The 25,122-nt window shown below is 42.2% G+C and overlaps 1 protein-coding gene across 1 annotated transcript; it reads left to right on the top strand.

Moving 5' to 3' along the window:
- The first annotated feature begins 18,570 nt into the window (after positions 1-18,570).
- DYNLRB2 (dynein light chain roadblock-type 2) lies at positions 18,571-24,232 on the top strand. Its single transcript, XM_075187591.1, has 4 exons — positions 18,571-18,664; positions 19,242-19,317; positions 21,286-21,453; positions 24,035-24,232. Exons 1-4 carry the CDS (start codon positions 18,662-18,664, stop codon positions 24,076-24,078), a joined length of 291 nt encoding a protein of 96 aa, XP_075043692.1. The 5' UTR covers positions 18,571-18,661; the 3' UTR covers positions 24,079-24,232.
- The last annotated feature ends 890 nt before the right edge of the window (positions 24,233-25,122 follow it).

Genomic DNA, 25,122 nt, shown 5'->3' with positions numbered 1-25,122 from the left:
AAACATTTCTGTTCACAGAAACTCATCGCACATGAGTTAGGTTTGCACATCTGATTTGTAATCAGGTCACTTCAGATTGTGTTATATACATTCATGGAACTAGACATTCTATGGCATAAAAACAAATGACTACTTTTATGGATGGAAGGTGAGAACAGCCCTACTTACCTGTAGGTAAGGAGATCCGGGGGAGAAGTCATGTGACATGGGGTAGGAGGTGGATCATTGTCGTGTCACCATAGCCCCGCCCCCACTATAAAAAGCCGAAATTCACGGCATTGAATGGAGGGGCGGAACTTAATGACGTGATTAAGCCCCGCTCCCTCCATTCAATGCCCTGAATTTTGGCGGGAGCTTTGGCTACTCTTCCGGGAGTCCGTGAGGACTCCCCGAAATTCAGGAGCCTCCCGGGAATTCCGGGAGAGTAGGCAAGTATGCTATTATCATAGTCCAAAACGGAGCCTTGAATGAACGAGAAGCTCACAGGGGAAGGGCATTGACAAGCTTGCTAGCAGTTTGAAGAAAATCTATCCGAGCAGGAGAGAAGATCTCCTGCTCTGACCATTACAAAGTGTTACCTGCCATATAGGAGCTCTGGGAAACTGATGTTAGTGAGATATTCTTGTTTAATTTAACTCAGCTAATTTCCACCTAAAACCCAAGTTTAGGTGAGGCTTTTGCTCTATGTAGTTTGAAGAAAAGAAATGGGAGTGGCTCCCAAAGATGTTAGCACAGGAGAGAGCGTTTCATAAACCACGTGGCTTACGCGCTATGCTCTCTCCCAGCTCAGCATCCTCCAGACCGCACCACCGAAGATCCGCGAGGCATAGAAAACGGCAGAACGGTAGTGAGCTCTTTACAGTAACAGCTCAACTTGCTTCTGGGTCAAGTTATCAGATTCTCACTCCTGGGCCAGCTCCTGCTATACCTCACAGCATTTTTTGCGCAAGAGAGAGCAATTAATACAGAGCATTCTTTTCTCTCTATGTTGTCTCCTTCGGCAGATTCCAGAGTAAACAGAGTCACAGAGGATCCATGTTTTTGTGAGCTGAACCAATATACCAAAGAATGCAGAATATCAATTCACAAGAAACCAATGTCATACCTCATGGAGTGTCTCAGTGTTTACACTGGTTCCTAGAGAAATCACTGGCTATATTCTTCTGAACACTGATTCAGACAATAAATGTCTGTCTTCGCTGTGTTTAGGTGGCAGGTCCTCTTTAAAGAGCTCCTACTTACACACTGGTTCTCCTTTGTTAACTACAGGCTATTCATTTTCCTGGGAGAGGGTGGTTTAGAAAGTGCACTCAGTATGTTAATGTCATACTGGGTACCACTCTTTCCTTCCCCTGCCGGTGCTCTTCATTAGCCTACAATGTTGATGTAGACCAAAAAGCTGGTATCGTCAGCGATTAGTATGCTAGCGAGCCATTTCGTTAGACTGATGAGCACGCTCAATTGCCCGATTTGCATGCTAATCACCCAAATCCACAGGAATCGAGGTGACACATCTTCTTTGAGGGCACTGAAGAAATACACCCTAAATTATTAATTTTGCACCTAGGCCAGGTTTAGCTAGTAAGGTCCGAAAGTGACTTTCTCACCCTTGTGGACCTTCCATTATTTCTATTCAAATACTACATTTTTGTGCTAATTATATAGTCCTGCAAATATTACCAACATTTGAAACTATACTTTAAACATACTTGTCTGTTTATATGTATTCCAACTGTTTAGATATCGCCATACCGCGTTCTGCTCTCTGCCCTACCTCTGTCAAAACATTAAACCTAAGCCGTAAGCCAACACATTTGTCTAACAGCTGGTATGTACTTTAACGTGGCTGGATTGGACTTTAACAGTTTCAAGAAACGTACCGCACTGTCCAGCTGAAAATGTATTTTTCGCTCTTGTTTGCACGCCTTCACACGTGCTTAACACATAAACGTTTCCAGATCTCTGCGCTACATTGCACGCTTGCCTGAACAGTTTTTTTTTAGACGAGCCAAACTTGAGCCTCTGGCTAGGATCCCGCTCTAAAGTTTATGGCTTGCTCACTCCTAGTAGCCCAGCTGTTTACATTTTTCAGAAGTAACCTCATCCATCATAAAGCCACATCCTGTAGGAGCAATCAAAGGCTTGCATAATGTAGTCTGCACATGAGCCGTCTCACGTATATATATATATAAACACTCCGTTGTGCCCAATGTACTCGCTCTATATATTTATCAGGTGAATAGGGCCCAAAACCAATACTTTAAAATGCCCCGTTATCCTTTTTACTGTGAAGTTAATGTCTATAACTTGGCTCACCTCTTTGACGTATCAGTAATACCTTTAGCAGCTGTTCAAATATAGGGAGTTGGAAGATCAAAGTAACATCAGATCAAATGTATTGCTCTTACACCAGGGCTATGTAAGTACCTATTTTCACAACCAGCAATTTCAGTTTCTTTTGCTGTTGGCATTGGCAGGTGGGCATGGGTACACCATGAAAGGAGGCCCAGATGAACGCTAGAGCTCACAAGGAACATGGTTTGGCTCTAAGTTAGTTTCAAATACATTTAGAGAAACAACCAGTTGGCCTATACACCTCTACTGGAACAAAAGCTGCACAAATGGAACTGGCTGAAATTATTCTTTGTGTAAATAACATCCATCCAGTGTAATATATGCATTGGTCATGTTTCAAAGGGGGTGATTTAACATATAAAACAAGAAACGGACGGCGGATGGAAACCACCAGGAACACCTGGACGGCTACTCTCTTAAGTAAAATAAATCCTTGGGTTTTATATTACTGAGTTAGTAAGATCCAGGGAAAAGCAAAACAAACCCCAGTGTGACTGTTGCCAATGCCAATTTTATACGATCCTGGGGTCTCTTTTATTCAAAAACCAAAAACTAAACAGTGTCCTTGGCTGCCGAGAGGTGACAAAAGACTTCAACATTGAGAAAGATAGGACAGAGCGACAGTGTTTCATTAGAGGGTTATAGGGCATTACCTCTTTAATGAAGCACCTTTGGGTAGTTTTGGTTTGCCTTGTGTCTATAAAAGTGGCATTATACAATTTTACAGGCCTTGGGGTTATCGTTGGTGAGTTGTGCCCTCAATTTCTAAAGAATATAGTATACTAACCAATGTGGGTGTTCATAGTGTTTTAGGGCTAAGATCGTACTATCCAAAAAAGAGAATACAACGACAAAAACTGGTATAAAAACAAGATTTAAGATTATACCTGTGAATTACATGAAATCACTATGTAGTCCTAGCACCTTCTTACTGGGCTTCCCTTAAAGAACCACTAAACGCCAAAATCGAAATATTCAGATATGAACCATCAATGTGAGATACACTGCTCAGTGGTGACTGCAGCTTTACTTAATAAAGTGATACCTGCCCACTCAATTAGAGACAGTGGGCGATACTCAGATGCCTCTAATACAACAATAATAATTATAATGAACTAATAGTAGAGTGATATCCACTATAGAAAGCAAAATAGGCAACAGGAATATTGTATATCGGCCAATAGAATGCTCCCTGTATTGTATACTGGTCACTAGAATGCTCTCTGTATTGTATACTGGTCCCTAGAATGTTCTCTGTATTGTATACTGGTCACTAAAATGTTCTCTGTATTGTATACTGGTCACTAGAATGTCCTCTGTATTGTATACTGGTCACTAGAATGTTCTCTGTATTGTATACCGGTCACTAGAATGGTCTCTGTACTGTATACTGGTCACTAGGATGTTCTCCGTATTGTATACTGGTCGCTAAAATGTTCTCTGTATTGTATACTGGTCACTAGAATGTTCTCTGTATTGTATACTGGTCACTAGAATGGTCTCTGTATTGTATACTGGTCACTAGAATGGTCTCTGTATTGTATACTGGTCACTAGAATGGTCTCTGTATTGTATACTGGTCACTAGAATGGTCTCTAATTGTATATAGCTCACTGCAATACTCAGTATATTGCATATCACTGACTAGAAAGCTGCCTATATTGTATGTTGGTCACTAGAATACTCCCTGTATTGTATGCTGTTCACTAGAATGCTCCCTGTATTGTATACTGGTCACTAGAATGTTTTCTGTATTGTACAGAGTGTTACTAGTTTGTAGGGATGTGCACCGGCGACTTTTGAGGTCTCGTGTTTTGTGTTTTGGATCCAGATTTTCGTTATTTTTGAGGTTCGGATTTGTCTCGCAAAACACTTGACGAAAGGTCTCGGTTCGGATTTAAGGTTTTGGATTCGGATTTTTTTGCAAAAAAACATAAAAAGTTTGAAAATCAAGTTTTTGGGCTTATTTTCACTCCTAGGCTATTATTAACCTCAATAACATTCAATAACAAGCATTTCCACTAATTTACAGTGTATTCTGAACACCTCACAATATAGTTATTAGTCCAAAACGTTGCAACAAGGTATCTTTCTGGACTGCGTAGAGGAGTGGGTCACCACAATATATATTAAAAATGCTGAACTTTTATGAATCGCACCAATAAATGTACCTGGACTGCGTAGAGGAGTGGGTCACCACAATATATATTAAAAACCCTGAACTTTTATGAATCGCACCAATAAATGTACCTGGACTGCGTAGAGGAGTGGGTCACCACAATATCTTAAAAACCCAGAACTTTTATGAATCGCACCAATAAATGTACCTGGACTGCCTAGAGGAGTGGGTCACCACAATATATATTAAAAACCCTGAACTTTTATGATTCGCACCAATAAATGTACCTGGACTGCGTAGAGGAGTGGGTCACCACAATATATATTAAAAACCCTGAACTTTTATGAATCGCACCAATAAATGTACCTGGACTGCCTAGAGGAGTGGGTCACCACAATATATTAAAAACCCTGAACTTTTATGAATCGCACCAATAAATGTACCTGGACTGCGTAGAGGAGTGGGTCACCACAATATATATTAAAAACCCTGAACTTTTATGAATCGCACCAATAAATGTACCTGGACTGCGTAGAGGAGTGGGTCACCACAATATATTAAAAACCCTGAACTTTTATGAATCGCACCAATAAATGTACCTGGACTGCGTAGAGGAGTGGGTCACCACAATATATATTAAAAACCCTGAACTTTTATGATTCGCACCAATAAATGTACCTGGACTGCGTAGAGGAGTGGGTCACCACAATATCTTAAAAACCCAGAACTTTTATGAATCGCACCAATAAATGTACCTGGACTGCGTAGAGGAGTGGGTCACCACAATATATATTAAAAACCCTGAACTTTTATGAATCGCACCAATAAATGTACCTGGACTGCGTAGAGGAGTGGGTCACCACAATATCTTAAAAACCCAGAACTTTTATGAATCGCACCAATAAATGTACCTGGACTGCGTAGAGGAGTGGGTCACCACAATATATATTAAAAACCCTGAACTTTTATGAATCGCACCAATAAATGTACCTGGACTGCGTAGAGGAGTGGGTCACCACAATATATTAAAAACCCTGAACTTTTATGAATCGCACCAATAAATGTACCTGGACTGCGTAGAGGAGTGGGTCACCACAATATCTTAAAAACCCTGAACTTTTATGAATCGCACCAATAAATGTACCTGGACTGCGTAGAGGAGTGGGTCACCACAATATATTAAAAACCCTGAACTTTTATGAATCGCACCAATAAATGTACCTGGACTGCGTAGAGGAGTGGGTCACCACAATATATATTAAAAACCCTGAACTTTTATGAATCGCACCAATAAATGTACCTGGACTGCGTAGAGGAGTGGGCACTGGGCACAATAAAATATATAAAAAACCTTCAACAGGTCTGCATTACACTACACATACGGCTGCTCCTCCATCCTCTCCATCATATACATGTTGGAGTTTTAGCGTGTGACAACCTCTTGTTTTTGATAATGTCAGTGCATTTTGAATATTTTTCAATTTGCCCCACACCACTGAATGTACTTTATCTATGATACGCATCTATCTATCTATCTAGACTGCGCAGTGTGGTGGCCCCGGTACACAATTTGGTACCGAGGCCACAATATAATTAAAAAACCCTCCACGTGTCAGAATTCCACCAAACAAGTATCTGGACTGCATAGTGGGGTGGCCCCGGTACCCAATTTGATACCGGGGCCACAATACCTCCTCCAAACATGGTACAGACAATTCGTCATTGAGATCCCAGACAGACAGGGTCGAAGTGTTATTGTTTGACTTTGTAAACCCAAAAAACTGTCCCTGTTGCACATAGTCGTGCAATGGACAGTTACTTTTTTATTGAAAGACTCAAGCTTTCAAGTGTAGTGTTTATAAAATATAAACACCAATACAGTAGTTTTAGAGCACGTCAATACCTCTTGTTTTAAATTATGACACGGCATTTTACTTTTGGTTTAATTTCTTGTATTTTTTTAAATTTGGTTTTACTTTTTGAACATGGCAAACGACTGTTGATTGGTCATATAATGCAAAAAAAAAAGGTCCAAGATGGAATTGTCCTTGGGCCCTCACACCCACCCTTATGTTGTTGAAATAGGACATGCACACTTTAACAAACCAATCATTTCAGCGACAGGGCCTACCAAACAACTTTGGCTGAAATGATTGGTTTGTTTGGGCCCCCACACCAAAAAAAGCTATTCATCTCTCCCTGTACAGACTAAACAGGCTCTACTGAGGCAAGATGTCGTCCTCATCCTCAACCTCTGATTCCTCTCCCCCTACAGTGTGTACTTCCTCCTCATCACACATTATCAATTCGTCCCCGCTGGACTCCACAACCACAGGTCCCTCTGTACTGTCTGGAGGGCAGTGCTGTACTTCATTGAGGAATTGATTATTCATTTTTATAAACATCATTTTTTCAACGTTCTGAGGAAGCAACCTCCTTCGCCGCTCACTGACCAGGTTCCCCGCTGCACTAAAAACTCTTTCCGAGTACACACTGGAGGGGGGACAACTCAGGTAAAATAGAGCCAGTTTGTACAGGGGCTTCCAAACTGCCTTTTTTTCCTGCCAGTAACAATATGGACTGTCTGACATGTCTACTTGGATGGTGTCAGCAAAGTAATCATCCACAATTTTTTCTATTGTGACAGCATCCAATGCAGCGACAGTAGACATGTCTGCAATGGTTGGCAGGTCCTTCAGTCCGGACCAGATGTTATCAGCATCCCCGCCAGCGCCTCTTTTGGGAAAACTGAGCTTTTTCCTCGCAGCCATAGATGTGGAAGAAAATGAGGGTGGAGCTGTTGGCATGTCACGGTCCTCTTCAGAGGACAATCTCCTGACCAGCAGGTCTTTGCACCGCTGTAGACTTGTGTCCGCCGGAAACAGAGACACAACATACGCTTTAAACCGAGGATCGAGCACGGTGGCCAGAATGTATTCCTCTGACTTTAAAAGAGTGACCACCCTCGGATCCTGGCAAAGCGTACGAAGGGCTACATCCACAAGAGCTACATGCTTGGTGTAATCGCAATGGCTTACCAGCTCCTCCCTCACTTTCTCCAGCTGCTTCTGCAACAGCCTGATCAGGGGAATGACCTGACTCAAGCTGGCAGTGTCGGAACTGACTTCTCGTGTGGCAAGTTCAAATGGCTGCAGAACCTTGCACAACACGGAAATCAGTCTCCACTGCGCTTGACTCAGGCGCATCCCCACTCCTTTGCCTATGTCGTAGGTGGCTGTGTAGGCCTGAATGGCCTTTTGCTGCTCCTCCATCCTCTGCAGCATATAGAGGGTGGAGTTCCAGCGCGTCACAACCTCTTGTTTGAGGTGATGGCAGGGCAGGTTCATGCTTTTTTGATGTGCCTCTAGTCTGCGGTAGGCACTGGCTGAATGCCGAAAGTGTCCAGCAATTTTGCGCGCCACCGCAAGCATCTCCTGCACACCCCTGTCACTCTTGAGGTAATGCTGCACCACCAAATTAATGGTGTGGGCAAAACATGGGACGTGCTGGAAATTGCCCATATTTAATGCCCGCACAATGTTACTGGCATTGTCTGACACCACAAATCCCCATGAGAGTCTAAGTGGGGTAAGCCACTGGGAGATAATTTCCCTCATTTTCTCTAATATGTTGTCAGCGTTGTGCCTCTTATTAAAGCCTGTAATACACAATGTTGCCTGCCTTTGCACGAGCCGCCATTTTGTAGTTGCTGCTACTGATGCAGCTGTTGCTGTTGCTGCGGAAGGGGATGCATCTACCCAGTGGGCTGTCACAGTCATATAGTCCTTCGTTTGCCCAGAACCACTTGTCCACATGTCCGTGGTTAAGTGGACAGTGGGTACAACCGCATTTTTAAGAGCACTGAGGACACTTGATCGTACTTCTCTGTACATTTTTGGTATCGCCTGCCTAGTGAAGTGGAATCTCGACGGGATTTGGTACCGGGGACACAATACCTCCATCAACCCTCTAAATCCCACTCCACTGATGGCGGACACCGGGCGCACGTCTAACACCAACATTGCAGTTACAGCCGCAGTTATACGCTTTGCAATAGGGTGACTACTATCGTATTTGGTGGTCATGGCAAACGACTGTTGGACGGTCAATTGTTTGGTGAAAGACTTAGCGGTCTTACGACTTCCCCTCTGGGAAGATGACCGACTAACAGCAGCAACAGCAGCAGTGGCAGTAGTAGGCGTACCGCTGCAGGATTCCTCGGATGAATCCCGTATTGAGGAGGACTCAGTCTGGCTGCTGACTTGGGCTGCAGGACTGAATCTGATGGAGATTGTGGAGGAAGTTGACGAGGAGGGTGTTGCTGGTGTGTATCCAACTGGACCACGGGATTTAGGTGTCCCTGTACCGATGAGGGTCCTAGCCCCAGTTCCTGAACTAACCACTGAACTATGAAGGTTATTCAGGTGACGTATAAGGGAGGATGTTCCTAGGTGGGCAAGATCCTTACCCCTGCTTATTTGAGCTTTACATAAGCTACATATGGCCATACATTGGTTGTCTGGATTTGGATAAAAATAACTCCAGACCGAAGAGGTGCATTTTTTGGTCTTCTGACCAGGCATGACGATGGGCTTTTTCATCCCATGGACATCAGCTGTTTCCCCCCCTGGTGCCTCATTTACAATAACCACATCACCATCCTCATCATCAAGTTCCTCCACAGCGCCAGCTACATCATCAATAGCCTCCTCCCGAGCCACCTCTTCCCGTACAGTGATGGGAAGGTCAGGCTTGACAACCACCAACACCCTTGGACTCGCCTTGTGGATTTGTGATAATTTCTCTTTAGAAGGCAGAGTTGTTTGCTGTTTTGTTGCTGACAGCATAACTCTCTTCAATTTTTTGTAGGGGGGGGGAGGAGGAGGAGGGCTAAGATCCGTGGGTGAAGCTGAACCACTAGTCATGAACACGGGCCAGGGCCTAAGCCGTTCCTTGCCACTCCGTGTCGTAAATGGCATATTGGCAACTTTACGTTTCTCCTCAGATGATTTTAAGTTTCTCTTTTTGCTACTTTTTCTTAACTTGGGCTTTTTGGATTTTACATGCCCGGTACTACGAGATTGGGCATCGGGCTTGGAAGACGACGTTGATGGCATTTCATCGTCTATGTCATGACTAGTGGCAGCAGCTTCAGCATTAGGAGGAAGTGGGTCTTGATCTTTCCCTACTTTATCCTCCAAATTTTTGGTCTCCATTATATGTAGCACAAGATACTGCAGAATGTGTGAACTTGGTAATATTGCAGTACCAATGGACTTATACTGCTGTATTGGTTTTGCAAATTTGGTTATAATAATTATTATATATTTTTTTTTTTTTAAATTTTTTATTTTTTTTTACTTTTTTTTTATTTTTAAAAACTTGGGAATAATGGGGAAATAACTATGCCCTTAGAAGCACAGAGCACAGGACACAGCACCACTGGACTGAACAGGACACGGCACAGGACCCAGCAGCACTACGGAACTCAGCAGGACAGAGCACAGGACACAGCACCACTGGACTGATACTGCAGAATGTGTGAACTTTGTAATATTGTAGTACCAATGGACTTATACTGCTGTATTGGTTTTGCAAATTTGGTTATAATAATTATTATATTTTTTTTTTTTTTACATTTTTTATTTTTTTTTACTTTTTTTTTATTTTTTAAAAACTTGGGAATAATGGGGAAATAACTATGCCCTTAGAAGCACAGAGCACAGGACACAGCACCACTGGACTGAACAGGACACGGCACAGGACCCAGCAGCACTACGGAACTTAGCAGGACAGAGCACAGGACACAGCACCACTGGACTGATACTGCAGAATGTGTAAACTTTGTAATATTGCAGTACCACTGGACTTTTACTGCTGAATGTGTGAACTTGGTAATATTGCAGTACCAATGGGCTTATACTGCAGGATTGGTTGTGCAAATTTTGTGGTAATTAAAAAAAATTAAATTAGTTTTTGGTATTTTTTTAAATAACTTTTTTTTATTTTTTTAAACACAGGGGAATATTGGGGAAATAACTATGCCCTTAGAAGCACAGAGCACAGGACACAGCACCACTGGACTGAACAGGACACAGCACTGGACCCAGCAGCACCACTGACCTCAGAAGGACAGAGCACAGCACACAGCACCACTGGACTGATACTGCAGAACACAGCACAGCACAGCACAGCACAGCACAGAACTAAACAGCACAGCACGAGATCTACCAGGACAGAGGACCACCTAACACACCCTCCCTCTACCCTGATCAATGCCCGAGTGAAGATGGCGGCGACTAGCGGGGAATTTATAGGATCCGAGTATCGCGAGATCCGACAACGGGATTATGAGTCAGAGCCTCAGTTTCATATTTGAATTTGGCGCCAATACCCGGATCTGTCTCGGATCCGACTCGGATCGGCAATGTTCGGGTGGGCTCGGATTTCAGATATCCGAGCCCGCTCATCTCTACTAGTTTGGTCTCTAATTGTATATAGCTCACTGCAATACTCAGTATATTGCATATCACTGACTAGAATGCTGCCTATATTGTATATTGGTCACTAGAATGCTCACCGTTCTGTATATCAGTCACTAGAATGCTCTCTGTATTATATAAATGTACTGTAATGGTCGGTGGGTGTATTGTATTATTGTCACTAGAATGTTTTCTGTATTATATAAATGTCCTCTATGTATTGTACAGATGTCACAAGAATGTTCCCTGTATTTTATATTGTTTAATAGAATGCTCTTAGATTGTACATTGATCATTAGAATACACTGTGTATTGTATATAGGACATTAGAATGAATAGACAATAGAAATATCGATATCAACAGATTTATAACAAGGACTCGTATTCCTACAGTCCTACCACACTGACATCCATAACCTGTCCACCCACACTCATCCGCCTCGGGCAATCTACAAACTAAATGACACCAAAATGATCAATGGGGAACGCAGAGCCTACACTCCACACTAGGAATCACACAAACTTACTCACTTTCTCACTCAAACTAAAAAATGCTAAACAATGTAAGATAAGTACCACAATATAGGGTGCCGTTGGTGCACTTGCAGGTTGGGTACCCCAGGTCACACAAACTAACTGGGTATGGAGATAAAATATCTAGTAATCCCTAGGCTGGACTTAACTAAAGCTGGCAGGTACAGACTTGTAATATGTAACAAGGTGTAAGAGGTATGAAATGGACAACTCCAGGACAATATAGCAAGTGAATAAATGTCTCAGTCTCTTATGGTCCAGAGCAACAGGCGTCAACAAGCAACGGTAACTTATCTGTCCACTGACTCTCAGCAGAGATGAGGAGCTGAGACAGACTCAACATGTAGACTACTCTTTGATCGTAGTCCTCTCCGCTCGCATGCAATTTGCCAAGGTCAGGAGTTTCCTTCTGCACGTTGGGTTGTTTGAAAATGTCCACTGTAGCAGAAACTCACAAGGTTCACCAGGATGCTTTCCGTGTACAAAGGCAGTCTCTGGGCTGGTGTTAAAACTACTAAAACCTTTCCCACAGTCAGTCCAAGATGCCAGATATCTCCCTCTCAGTATCTGTGCTGTGCTCCTCAAAGGACCAGCCTCTGTCTTTCTCTCTGGGGCAGCTCTCTTGCTCTTCCTATCCGGCTCCCACGCTCCTTTCACCGGTGGCACAGGCTTCTATTCTGTAGCGTCCCCTCCAGGAACAGTTATTTCCTCAGCCCTAGCTCCTCTCTCAGGCTACTGGCCAGTGTGCTTATCATCATCATCATTTATTTAAATAGCGCCACTGATTCCGCAGTGCTGTAAGAGAACTCATTCAAATCAGTCCCTGCCCCATTGGGGCTTACAGTCTAAATTCCCTAACATACATACAGAGAGAGAGAGAGAGACTAGGGTCAATTTGATAGCAGCCAATTAACCTACCAGTATGTTTTTGGAGTGTGGGAGGAAACCGGAGCACCCGGAGGAAACCCACGCAAACATGGGGGGAACATACAAACTCCTCACAGATAAGGCCATGGTCAGGAATTAAACTCATGACCCCAGCGCTGTGAGGCAGAAGAGCAGAAGTGCATGCGTGTGCCGGTTCCACTAGTATAAAAAAATGAAAAATACAAAAAAAATCTAAAAAAAATTGAAAACCTTTATGAAATGCTTTATTTATTTATCTGTCATTGTGTTATACTGAGACAGTGATAAAAGAACAATGCGAAAGTAGGCAAATCTTACTGCGGGTGAGGACCACTGTTTGTTAGTTTAGTTACTTTGTAAGGCTGGGTACACACTAGAGGCTTTTCAGTCGATTATCGAGCCAATCACACAATAAACGACCGAATATCGGCCCTATATTGCATTAGTGTGTACACTGAAACGATGGAACGATGGTCGTTCCAAAGGACATCGTATCGTTCCATTTGATTTTTAAACTGGATTAAAAATCTCGTTCAACGATGGAATGATGACGTTCCAATCCTGCAGCGTGTATGCACTCAAAATCAGGCTCTCCGTATAGTTTTCAGAGTCATGTTCTTTTCAGCAGATGGTTATGACAGATGAAGAGCACAGATCTGAGGGTAAATGTTTTAAAACATGTATAGTGTGCACACATGAATCGGCATGCTGATCCGGACTTTTTTTTTTCAGTCGTTGGTAAAATCGTTACTGATATGGCATCAGGAGAAATTGTCTGTAGTGTGTACCCAGCAGTGGCGGATCCAGGGGGGGGGGGCGATCGGGGCGATCGCCCCCCCCTAGCAGGGGCTTGCTGCCGGCGGCTGCACACTATGTGCAGATCCAATCAGCAGAGAGAGTTAGGGAGAGAGTCCTGCCCAACTGCTCTGATTGACACAATCAGAGCAGCCGGGCAGGACTCTCTCCCTAACTCTCTCTGCTGAACGGATCTGCACACAGTGTGCAGCCATCAGCAGCCTTAGGTGTCAAAAAGGGGGCGGGGCTAAATCACCCCCCCTAAATCGCCCCCGGTACAATTAACTTCTGGATCCACCCCTGGTACCCAGTTACACACTACAGAACAGTTGTAGAATCGGGCGTCGTCTCTTGGCACAAGGGAGAGATAACGTATAATGGGGAGTTCCAGCGCTTCCTGAAGCACTGGGCCGCCTAAGACTCCTTATACTTCTAAAAAGTACGCCTTCAATGAGGCCCAGCATTATCATCTGGAGACTAGTGGTCCCTCCCTTGAGGCCTGCCACTGGTGCGCGCAGCGCCGATTCACCGCTGATCTGTTATGCAGGGCAGCATTTAATGGGTCATACCTCCCAGCCTTATGGCCTGAAGGACAATGCGGTCCCACCGGCAGGACATAGCCCTCAAACCAGGACCTCCCTACCTAAATCAGGACAGTGGTGCTGTGCTTTGGTTAAGCATAAAGGGGGGGAATTCAATTGACCGCAAGATATTTTTTAACACCGCGTTAAGGCATTTTAACACTGTTTTTTTTTATCATTTTTGAGCAGGTTAACTTTCCCCACGTTTCAATTCCATTTTTAACGCTCACTTTTTTTCATGAAACAGTCCTCTCGCGCTCCAGTAGAAGGTCTATTGAAAGAATAGGGTGGTAGAGAGGCCGCCGCGTTACAAACTATTCAATTGTTTTTTAACGCGGCGCGTTAAACAGGCCAATATGCTGTTTTATCTCGCACCTCTTTGGGGTGTGCTAAAAATAAAAAACCTAGGAAAACTATTTGAAATAATGTCATAATGAAAAAAAAAGATAAACTATGTTTATCAGTAATGCATAACAATAAAAAGTTGATTTTCTTGTGAAAAAATAATGAAAAAAAAACATAAAAAAATAAAAATCACTAATTAAATATATTTATGTATGTTTTTGGTACAAATATGTATGTACTAATGTGTTTTGACATGGTATAGATGATTCTATAGTAAAAAATTGTGAAATAAAAAAATATGCTAAAGAAAGTACTGTAATGTAGATATTATCAAATAAATTGTTGTGTAATGCAATCTAATGTATGAAAATGTACGCCAGTCCTTTTTCTTGTGTTATACATGACCGTGTTAAACCCTCCCCTTCACTCCCCTAAAAACTCCCAAACACCAATGATTAATGCGCGGGGGCAGCGATCCCTCTTTTTTAGTTGAATGGCATGAGTTTTAATGCTGCGTTAACTATAGCAGTTAAAAACCCGCGTGTGATTTTTTTTTTTAACGTTGCGGGAAAAAAACCCAAATTGCGGTCAATTGAATAACCCCCAAAGGCTTCAGTTATTTCATGTATCGTATTCACCTCAGTAATACACATTTGATACATAGTAATGTTAAATATTGGCTTTACCTGCTCTTCAAGTAGCAGATATCCCTGATGACCAATAATGATATCTTGAATTGTCTGTAGGATCTGTATAATTGCTTAGTATCAGAGCATTCTTGGAATTGTTATTTTCAGTGCAGAGCATCTACAATTGCAGATAAAACAATGTCAGCTAGGAATGGAACTTGTTTTGATGGAAATACCATCAGGGCATAAAAATATTGCCAGCGAGATCACCCCTCAGACCACTCCTAGCACGTTCCAGCAGTCCTGGGGCTTGTAACTGCATGACTGGCGGAGAACGCTTGCATAATATTAGTCTGCTTAAGCTGGATACACACCTATGCAATCATACTTCAGATGCTATGGGGTCAGGCCCGGCGCTCCCATTAGGCAAGGTTAGGCACTTGCCTAGGGCGCCGGGCTCTGGAGGGCGCCACAGAATTTTAAAATACTTTAAAACTGTGCGGCGACCGCTGACCATACCTGTCACGGCCGCCGCACAGCATCAGATGGACGGGGAGGGGGGAAGAGGCTATTTTGTCACCACCGCCGCCTCTCTGCTCTGTCTCCTCCCCTCCACTTACTAGTGTCAGTGAGTGGAGGGGAGGAGACCGAGCAGAGAGGCGGCGGTGGTGACACAAGGTAAGGAGAGGAGGGAGGAGGGCGGCGATTTTTGCAGGGGGGGGGGCGGCGATTTTTGCGAGGGGGGGGGGGGGGGCGCCGCTTTTTTAAAAATGCCTAGGGTGCCATGGACCCTAGCACCGGCCCTGTATGGGGTATATTTACTAAACAGTGGGTTTGAAAAAGTGGAAATGTTGCCTATAGCAACCAATCAGATTCTAGGTATCATTTTGTAGAATGTATTAAATAAATGATAGCTCGAATCCGATTGGTTGCTATAGGTAACATCTCCAATTTTTCAAAACCCACAGTTTAGTAAATATACCCCAATGTCTCTAACAATTTCACCAACGATTGAAAATCCTGGACAGCATGCCAATTTATGTGTACAGACCTAAACACTGTACCTTCAGAGCTGTGATCTTCATCACTCAAAACCATCTGTTGAAAAGATGGTGACTCCATACATACTGTACAGATGCCTATGGTGCTGGCCGTGAGTGCGTGCACACTTTCACATTTGCCCGACATCGTTCCAGCGTCGATCGTGTTTTTTAGGAAGTTTGGAACACAGAATCAACAGACGCAATGTGTTTTGGTACACACTCTTGCCATATCTGACCAAACAGTTTCTTATCGTGTTAACTGCATGATAATTGCATAGGTGTGTACATAGCTTTAATCTGACCACAAATTGCTCTCTTAACAAGTGGGAAATGAGGATTAGGTGCACAAAGTCATTCAGGACAGTAACCCAAAATTGGGACTGTTCCACCAGAATTAGATAGTTGACAAACTGTACTGCTCTATTTTGTTCTTGAAACATTGGAGTAACTGCTACTGGTATCTTACGCTTAATTGCTAATTTACTGTATTCTGGAATGTTGGTGTCCTTTTTGGATAGGATAGTTACTATTAACCTATTAGAAAACTAATGAACAATTGAAAACTCTGTGGCTCCCTCGCCATAACCAGCCCCAGTATTAAATCAATAGCACCTACATTTACTAATTATGCCTCCTTCCTACAATGAGCCCCACATTAAATTCATAGCATTAATGTTTAATAAACAGGCCTCCTTCCCCCATACTTGCCTCAATATCAAATAGTATTTGCATTTAGTGAATAGAACTATATAGCCCAATAGGCCCTAACATAATTTAATAGCCCCCATATAACATTGATACCCTTCCCCAGTCCCCACAATTAACAAAAAGCCACCACATAAAATGAATACCAGCAACCTGCCCCCACATAACATTAATAACCCTCATTTAATAATGAGTCTCCACATAACATTAATATACTCACCTATCTTTGAAAGCTATTGCTGGCAGACATGTATGCAGACCGGAGCGGAGGCAAGCCCAGGGGAGAGGGGAAGGGGGGGAGTGGATGGAAAAGGATGGAGAGAAGAGAACAAAATAGAGGAGTGGTGTGGTGGGGAGGAATTAATTGTTAACCTGCAGCACAGCTTACTGTTGGCAGGTCCTGAAGGAGGGGCCAGCCATCAGGAAACACGGCAATTGCGGGATGTGGCCCCTTTAGGCCAGGGCTGTCTCCAATAATCCTGGACACCCAAGTCCAGGATCCCCCACACTCCTCCCTCCTTCCAATACCTCCAAATCTGAGGCCCCACTCAGACCGAGTGAAGGGCTCAGTGCATTATTATTTTGCCCGATGGCATTAGTCATTGATGCCTACGGAGAGAGCATTGCGGTAGAGAAAAAGAAAGAAAGCCGGGCCTCACCATCTACACTTCCACCCACATTGCTTAATCCAAGAGGCAAGCACTCAGCCCTACAGCGACTTTGACATTCTATGTCAGGGTACAGCACAACACAGGATAGTGGTATCAAGAAGATTGTGCAAATGTATTTTTCACTCACAGAGAGCATTAATACAACCACAATATTTTGAAATACAAATTTCTTTGTTAGATATAAACTATGCATCCTAGAATTGGGCATCTATAAACATTTAATAACCAATCATTATTCCTGATGGTTAGATGGTAACCCATGTAGCTATTGCATCGTCATCTCTTATCGCAACCTCACGGGTTCTAACCTCTTAGGTACCAAACCAATTAGAGCCTGCTGTGCCGAGGTCCCATTTCTTTAGTGGTATCCTTAGGGGCACCATTGAAGGAAGGCCTACCAGGGGGCATAACTATCAGTATTGCAAAAATCTTGATGCAGCCCCTGGGTGACATAATGTAGCACATTTTTGGGCATATTCAATTGTTGGCGTTATAGCCAAAAATCTTGCGGTAGTTTTCTCGCTGGATTTCAGCGGCTCAGGGACCTGCGAGCTGAAATCCTGCTTACTATTACCGTAATAACGGTAATAGTTTTAATGCCGCGGGGATTCTAAACAATTGAATATGCCCCTTTGGGTGGTAGTGAATTTATCTATATAGACCAGAGGTAAGCATTCTGTGCCATCAGGTGTAGTGGAACTACAAGTTCCAGCATATCCTGCCAGCCTCTGGGATTAATCATTCCACAGCTACAAGTTGCTTAGCTCTAATCCAGACCTGTACAGATTTTTAAAAAACTATTTGATAAGAAATATGTACGGTTGGTCGGTATGAATAAAGGGCTTTTCCATGGCAGTTAAAAAGAATGTAGGGGAAAAAAACAAAGAAGGTAGCGGAAAAAGAACGACTGACGGAATTCTCACCGTCTGTAGCATATTATACATTATTTATAAATACATGGGAATCTGGATATGGTGCGTTTACAAATAATAGTGCTTAATAATTAAACAATATTTCAATAATATTTGTGTTTGAAGTATAACATAATATTATTTTAAAATGACTAAAAAAAACAGCAATTGAAATAACACCAGTTTCTTGAGCCATGTAACAATATATCAACACCAGGTGCTCATTGTAATTATTGATCATAATTAACAATATATAGGTCAGTCGTGTTCTATAATCAGATATATGTTCTCTTACAATACTGTGCACTTATTTTGGTAACTAGTATATAACTTCCTATCCTCAGTGTATTCCGTCACTAACGTGGTTGTGTACTCGCCATCTGCAGCATGCGCTTCCTGCACTGCTCTACAACGACCAGCAGGGGCAGCACCTCCCCTCTCCTGGGCGAGGCGCCGCCACATGACTGCCTCATGCTGCAGAGGCCGAGCCTCTCTCTCTCCTCCCTGACGTCACTTCCGGCGTCGCCATAGAAACGAAGCGACGCCAAACCACGGTGTGTTGTTGGTGACGGAAGCTGGAAGAGGATGGTGAGTGTGAGCTCTTGGGTACGGGGGGCAAGGACAGAGAATGGTATAGTCAGGGATGTGGATCACCTAATTGTGGCTTTAAATACTTTATTAGGCTAATTATCTGTTGTTGGGTAGCAGGACCAATATATATTAGATTAAAGCTCCCAGCTGCCCCCTCCCTAATCCCAAATCATCTGTCTCCCTCTGAATTACTCCTCCTTTGAGTCTGATGTATATAGATCTTTCTTTGGCTTCTAGAAATGTCTATTTAGCTTCTAAAACAAATAGCATCCAATATAATCTAACACTTTTAGGTTTTTATGGTGTGTATAGTTATGTAGCAATAATATATCAAGACATTCAGCGCTTATTGGTACTCATGGGTAAAAGATCAGAAACATAATATCAATATATACATATAATCATCCATGGAATGTTCATAACATATTCTCCAATATTGTGAGATGTGAGGGGTAGTAGTAACCTTCAACGTGGTATGCACCTCACCGTCACCTTATAGTTATGTGTTGTATCTGTATATATAATATATGTATATTTAATTTAAATGTATTTTTTTTGTTTGTTTCATTTGCAGTCTGAGGTTGAGGAAACACTGAAGAGAATCCAATCCCAAAAAGGAGTGATTGGAACTATTGTAGTAAATTCTGAAGGTGACACTGAATTTTCATGTACAGATCTCCTTTTATTTAGTTATGTATTTTTTTCATTGTCTGCTGTTTCATACATCTGGGGGGGGAGGGACAATTGCACCCTTCTCCCAGCAGCAGTAGTGGGCTGCTCACTATTTTCATGTTCCGTTGGCTGACAGAGAATCCTGTCTGGCAGCTCTGATTGTGTTTTAACAACACAATCAGCGTGGCCGGGCAGCATTATCTGTCCATTATTGCCCACTACTGCTATAAGCAAAAAAAAAAAGAGGGGGGGGGAGCAATTTAATGCCCCCCCTTAAAGAAAAAAAATCTAGGTCAGCCCCTGTTTGTTTTGCAGCATTGACTACAACTGAAATGACACATGTTCAGAAAACCTACACAACCAGCTTGATGCTTGCAAAGTAGAAAGGGATACTAATAATTACATAACAATGTATCAAGCCGTACCGTGCACATCTGTAACTCTGCACTGCCATTAATCTACATAGCAGTTTTAGATGTATAAAAAGAAAATGTAAAGGGCATCTGTCACATGCATAGAGGCACGGAATAAATGATCATAAAAAGACAGCCTATTAATTTACTATGAAATAATATAGTTGTCATAGTGGGAAGTGCTGGTATGGGAAATTAAGTGAATGGCTAGGGGATGCTCAGGCCCCAGAAGCTTTAGGGATTTTCATAGTATGAAATTAAATTTGGATTCTTATTAACACTCCTGAAAATGTAAATGAGTGACATTAATGTAAGAAATGCAGGTGTGTGTGTGTGAGTGATGCAGAAGCATATTTATATATAAATATCCCACGATGGTGGCACATACTGCGGCTTACGTTTGTTGTATTTTGTAGCATTTTTGGCCATGTTTTTGTTTTACCCATCCACCGCTCCTGATATGGTGGATTCAGGCGCCCATTTCTTCATGCTCCAACATGTGCACCTGCATGATTAGGATAAGAGGATCCACACCCTCTTTTGACATTTAATAATGGATATTTAACATGTGGCCAAAGTGCTGCATATATTGTCATATTGTAAAATTTGCTACGTGTGTTACATACATTTGTTTTTGGGTTTCATAGTTTGAGTATTGGTCCAATAATAATTCCTTCCCTAAACATGCCTGCCAGTGTTATCCTGGTGCAATAATCCTGCCTCACTACACTAGCATAAGGGTGTTTTCTAGTGGCTGGGACATTTATGATATAATCGGGGGGGATCCTATGGTCTCGAGTGGGTTAGGGCGGAAGGTTCCCGAAATGTCAGAGCGGGCGAAAGGGACGCACATGATCATTATTCAAATCTGTATCGTCTCAATTGTGTATTGTATCGGTGAACAGAGGAAGGGCACAAGCGTTTACTAGAAATCATTGATGTGTAGAGAAAGCCAATGGTCCCGGGCATATTGTCATCTTGCCAAAACGGGCGATGGTGCAGGAAAAGAGAAACTTAGAACTTGTTACCCCTCCCCATCCACGGCACCTGCATGCCTCCATAGAGGCTAATGATTTTTATGAGCTTACTTCTCGTTTCTGTGCACATGTCAGAAAATGCAAAGGAGGAGAGACTGTTAACGCTCCTGGGGATAAATGTGTCAAGCTGCGAGTTCTAGCTGTCATTTTGTAGAATGTACTAAATAAATAACTAGAAACTGATTGGTTGCTATGGGCAACATCTCGACGTTTCAAACCCGCTGGAAACTCTGTTTGATGCAATTACCCCCTGATCTGCACACAGAGCCTAAGTTTGCTTATTGCCTGTACAGAAATATCGCATAGAACAGTGTTTAGCATGTACAGCCTGGCACAATTAAGCATAGAACATTAAGGTTAGATTTCCTTGAATAGTTAAATAAATATATCTGCCAAATATCAGTCTATTCTAACCTCCTAACCAGCACAATGTTTTGTCATGTAATTATTTCATGAATACCATATTTTTGACAACCATTACTGTATGCATTTGCAGGAATCCCAATAAGGACCACTCTAGATAACTCCACCACCGTACAGTATGCCGGGCTCCTACACCAGCTCTCCATTAAAGCTAGAAGTACCGTACGAGATATCGACCCTCAAAATGATCTTACATTCCTCAGGATCCGCTCAAAAAAGCATGAAATAATGGTTGCCCCAGGTACGATCATAACCAGCAAGTCTGGTTTTACTTGTTGTACGTTGCTCTCTTCATCAGGGTTATTGCAAACTACAGCTACAATTCAAATGAACCCCCAATTTCAGAACACTGATAAGTATGCATACAAATGATGCCATACGTTGATGGGACGTTAACTAAAGTGACGCCACTATTTTCTGAGCAGGAAGCTAAGCTGAAAATGGGAGAAGCTAATATAAATATCAGTATGGGGACATTGCTGATTTCAAGTATGCAGATTTATGTTTATTTTTTTACACACTATATATAAACAAGCCGTGTCTACATATACACATTCTTATAAATCCTGGCATAACATACATTTTTGCTATGCTATTCCATACTTGCCGACTGCTGTTGAGGAGGAGAGGTCATGTGACAGGAGGTAGGGAGGTAGGAGGGGACGTGAGGACACTTGCATTACAGTAGCCCCGCCCCCTGCCAGGAAATGCCAATTTTCACGGCATGTCATAACAGGGGGCAGGGTTTAATGACACGAAATCGCGTCATTAAGCCGCACCTCCTCCACATACGGGAGGATGCCTACTCTTCCATGAGTCTGGGAGGGCTCCTGGGAAATTCCGGGAGAGAAGGCAAGTGTGCTATCCCCACTTATCAAAGTGATCAAATTATTAATTTAGTGCTGGTAAAGACAATGTTTTGACATTCTTTAGAAGTGTCCCTTGGTATCACAAGGCAGGGCACAAATGACCTTGGTGGCGAAGCATCAGATCACAGTGTTCCATTTTCAACATTGTAAATTAGTTTTTGTGTACACAACGGGACTTATTAAAGTTAAGAGCAAAACACAAAAAAGTGTAAATTTGCTCTTGGACAATCCATGTTGCAATGTGAGGGGTGCAAATACATTTGTTATTTTTTTGCAGAGGACATACTGGCTGCGTTTGCATGTTCACAAATACTGGGGAGATTTAATTTTCCACTGCAATTTAGAATTGAGCTGGGAAATGCCCCCTCCATCTCACCCCCACCCCCATGCAGTGCAATATGGTTCTTCCCAGGTTCAAATGTGATCCTTTTTGTTTTGTGATTTGATCCGAAATGAAGCCCTATGGCAGGCAGATGGAGACCACGAGAGGGGTCAAATGCAGATCTTTTGATCAAAGTTAATGTGCTCTCCTGTCCTCTGCTAAATGATAGCTAGAGAAATGTCTGGTATAATAAAAGTGGTCCATCATACATCAGATTGATAGATCACCGGTATTAACTTTAGTTCTTACTAATATATGTGTAAGTATTTATGTCTTTATATACATAAACTATATGTGGCATGTGAAATAGGAGCGTTGTTATGGTGTTATTCACTTTTACTATTTGTTATTGGTATATTCTTCCCTGATAACCTTGTTAATTGCTTGCACCCTTTCTGCACGTTTCCTTGTACAATTTAAACCAATGCTCGCTCAAGTTCATTCTACCAAACTAATACAGAAAACCCTTGCAGGTAACCACTCTCAAAGTCCCCATGTCAACACTGTGCTGTTCAAATTTACTCTATGGGGTATATTTACTGAACTGCGGGTTAGAAAAAGTAGAGATGTTGCCTATAGCAACCAATCAGATTCTAGGGCCTGATTCATTAAGGATCTTAAATATAGAGGTATCTTATTTCAGTCTCCTGGACAAAACCATGTTACAATGCAAGGGGTGCAAATTAGCATTCTGTTTTGCACATAAGTTAAATACTGACTGTTTTTTTTTTTTCATGTAGCACACAAATACTTGATAGTTTATTTGTACACTGAAATTTAAAGTTGATATTTGTGTGCTACATGAAAAAACAGTCAGTATTTAACTTATGTGCAAAACAGAATACTAATTTGCACCCCTTGCATTGTAACATGGTTTTGTCCAGGAGACTTAAATAAGAAGTTTCTCAAGTTAAGATCCTTAATGAATCAGGCCCCTAGTTATCATTTATTTAGTACATTCTACAAAATGACAGCTAGAAGCTGATTGGTTGCTATAGGCAACATATGCACTTTCTCAAACCTGCAGGTTAGTAAATATACCCCTATATGTGTTGTGTATAACCCACAACCATAGTGCTGATATGATAGAATATCTTTCACCCACAAGATCTTCAAGGGCATAGATCAGGCCTGGCCAACCTGTGGCTCTCCAGGTATTCTGAAACTACACGTCCCAGCATGCTTAGGTTGCCAGCTGATATCTGGCAGGGCATGCTGGGAATTGGCCTGGTCTATTCCATCATGTAAGTGTCTACATGTGGTGGAACTTCTATGACAAGAGAAATCAAATCTTTAAAGTAAAATGTATCAGGGAGATGGGTTAAGGAGCGATATCCTTGACCAGGCACAGCTTGCTCTTCTATCCCATGTCCTTCATCTAATACATCTCCAAACCTAGTAGTTCTATACAACAAAGTTGAAATTTCTTGAGTGAATCCATTTTTGTGGTATGAAGGTTTTGCGCTGGTTCCGCAACATTGAATTCCTGTGTCTTACTCGCTGTTCATAAATGTGATTGTGTCAACATTTAATTCCTAAGATATTTAACTTTCATGTATTATTATTTCCAGACAAAGACTATCTACTGATCGTTATCCAGAACCCTTCGGACTGAGACCCATAAAAAGGACTCTGCTGGTCATAGCTTGCTCTGGATCATGTATTTGTTTTTTTTTCTAAATGTTCTCACTGTTTCCTTACTACCAGTGGCTGGAAATGACTTCCTGACCTACATGTCATTTATTTTAAAATAAAAGTGTTATTCTGTTGTTGGACTCTCTTAGTGGACGTTTACTATGAAAGCAAAAAAAACAACTAAGTTTAGATTCATTATAATATATTGGCACCAGTTGACTGTTGGTTGTGATGCTGCCTGTTCATTGGATGAAAACACAGACAAGCAATGATTTCTCTGGGATTTACAGGAAAGCAGGGCTTGGCAATTTTCTCCCAGAGTCTGGAGTCAGGGCCATTCGTTTCTGAAAATACAAATGACCCTCTTGTGCTACCAGTGAGGTCAGTATAGCCAGCAGCAGTGCTGAACTGAACGGATCATGTCTCTGCTGTGAGAGGGGGAGCTCTCTGTGAGTGATAGTCTGTCAGCGAATCGCAGTGCAGCGGATTCACTGCCAGACTGTCTCACCAGTGACCCCATTCCCGCAATGAGAGACCTAGTCTGAGCACACAATGGTGCGGATTGGATAGGAGAGACACATTAACCCATAGCAACTAAGTCCATTTTAGAAGAATGGCAAAATCTGGTTGGATGCTAAGGACCAAAATTCATAAATGATCCCCAAAACCTGGAATCCCTTATCTTGAAATTTTATTTTTATTTTTTGCTCTGGGAAACCATGCTGTATGTGATTCCTGATTTTGTCTCCTCTCTGTATGTATTCATGATAAATGTTACACCCATTCATCAGTAATATAGGGGAATCAGGGCATGTATGAGTAGAAAGCTGTCAGTATCTTCTCGTATAAACTATGGTGGTTTCGTAATATCTGCCTTAAGGGCATTGTACAAAATGTATAATTAATTATTAATATGTATTCATCATACTCTTAATCGCTTCTTACTATCTCAACCATCAAAATAAAGGTGACCTCAAATAAATATTAGCGCATATATATATATAATTACTCTTTCAGTTTAAAC

The sequence above is a fragment of the Mixophyes fleayi genome, chromosome 10, assembly GCF_038048845.1.
Source record: "Mixophyes fleayi isolate aMixFle1 chromosome 10, aMixFle1.hap1, whole genome shotgun sequence".
NCBI classification, from domain to species: Eukaryota; Metazoa; Chordata; class Amphibia; order Anura; family Limnodynastidae; genus Mixophyes; species Mixophyes fleayi.
The sequence above is the reverse complement of the archived record's forward strand: the minus strand, read 5'-3'. Positions and strand labels throughout refer to the sequence as shown.